Raw genomic sequence first — 1,353 nt, forward strand, 5'->3', positions numbered from 1 at the left:
GTGTGTGTGTGTGTGTGTGTGTGTACCTGTGAGCACAGCTCCTCTGCTTTCTCCAGAGCAGCTTTCAGATGGCTGTTGTCAGGATGCGACTCTGGAGTGTTTTCTAAGATCTATGATTGATAACAACAGGCAGGTAAATAAGTAAGAAAGTACTCAAAATGGCATTTTTTAGCGTGAATCTTACAGTCGTAACGCATCCCGATGTGAGATGCGTCCGCGCGTGGTACGTACGTTCTTGATGATGAGCGGGTAGCGGGTGACTCTCTGCATGGGTTTGAGCAGGAAGCTGGACAGAGGCATCCCCTTACACCGGGGATCCATGGCTAACCTCTGACAGAGACAGAGACCGCGTCAGAAAACCCCCAAAAATCATCACAACTTCCCAGACTTGGGGCGAAAGTTTTCATTTTTTTACATAAATACAATTTAAAGGAGATCTACAAAATGCTGCACTAGGTTTAACCCGGTTCCTAATGTCTAAAGTTAAGGTTTAAAGAACGAATGTGGGACGTTTGATCATGCTTAAAGACATCCCAGAGTAAAATGGCTTCAGTGTAAGTGGTTAATGAGAATGTAAATAACCCCTTCATCAAATTTCCGTCACACATCCTGGATATTTGTGTTACACGCCTGAATGAGAAAGCTTATGGGGGGGTGCCCAAAGATAGAGATATGTTGGGAAAATGTTGTTAAATGTTCATCACAGATAAGTAAAAGTCACAAGATTCCACTGATGGTAAAAGTATGTGTACTGTGTGTGTGTGTATGTGTGTGTGTGTGTGTGTGTGTGTGTGTGTGTGTGTGTGTGTGTGTGTGTATGTGTGTGTGTGTTCTCTCGTTTAACTACATTTGTGGGGTCCAAAAACCGGGAATACAGTATACTTGTGGGGTCCGGACTGCTTTGTGAGGCCAAAATGCTGGACCCCACAACTTTAAAGGGCTGTTTGAGGGTTAACCCTCACCCCCACCCTCACCCACACCCTCACCCTCACCCCCACCCTTAACATAACCAACCACTAACTCTAACCCTAAAACCACGTCTTAAAGGTTAGGCATTTAGTTGTGGTGGTTAAGGTTAGGGTAAGGGGCTAGGGAATGCATAATGTCAATGAAGCGTCCCCATAGAGATAGTGAGTCGCAGTGTGTGTGTGTGTGTTTCGGGTCATATGCACACTCCAATCTCTCTGTACCATGTTGCGTTCTGAGTGTGTGTGTGTGTGTGTGTAATTTGGTTAGCTAGGATGCTAAGCAGTTACAGCATGGCTTTCCATTTCTAGCTCTGAGCTACCGGGCTCATTCCCATTCCAGCTGCTCGCTCCCTTCTATGCCTCCTTGCCTCCTTCTATGCCTCCT

General features: G+C 45.8%; 1 protein-coding gene across 7 annotated transcripts in view; it reads right to left on the bottom strand.

The window, feature by feature from the left end:
- The window catches only part of itsn1 (intersectin 1 (SH3 domain protein)), a gene marked incomplete at its 5' end in the record, with an annotated part of 74,894 nt that overhangs the window by 10,732 nt on the left and 62,809 nt on the right, over window positions 1-1,353 (bottom strand). For all 7 annotated transcript variants that reach the window (XM_032511893.1, XM_032511889.1, XM_032511888.1 and 4 more), the window contains 2 exon segments: window positions 25-110; window positions 232-332. In XM_032511893.1, coding sequence (XP_032367784.1) covers window positions 25-110; window positions 232-332 — 187 coding nt within the window.

Source organism: Etheostoma spectabile, unplaced genomic scaffold (genome assembly GCF_008692095.1).
Source record: "Etheostoma spectabile isolate EspeVRDwgs_2016 unplaced genomic scaffold, UIUC_Espe_1.0 scaffold505, whole genome shotgun sequence".
Classification (NCBI taxonomy): Eukaryota; Metazoa; Chordata; class Actinopteri; order Perciformes; family Percidae; genus Etheostoma; species Etheostoma spectabile.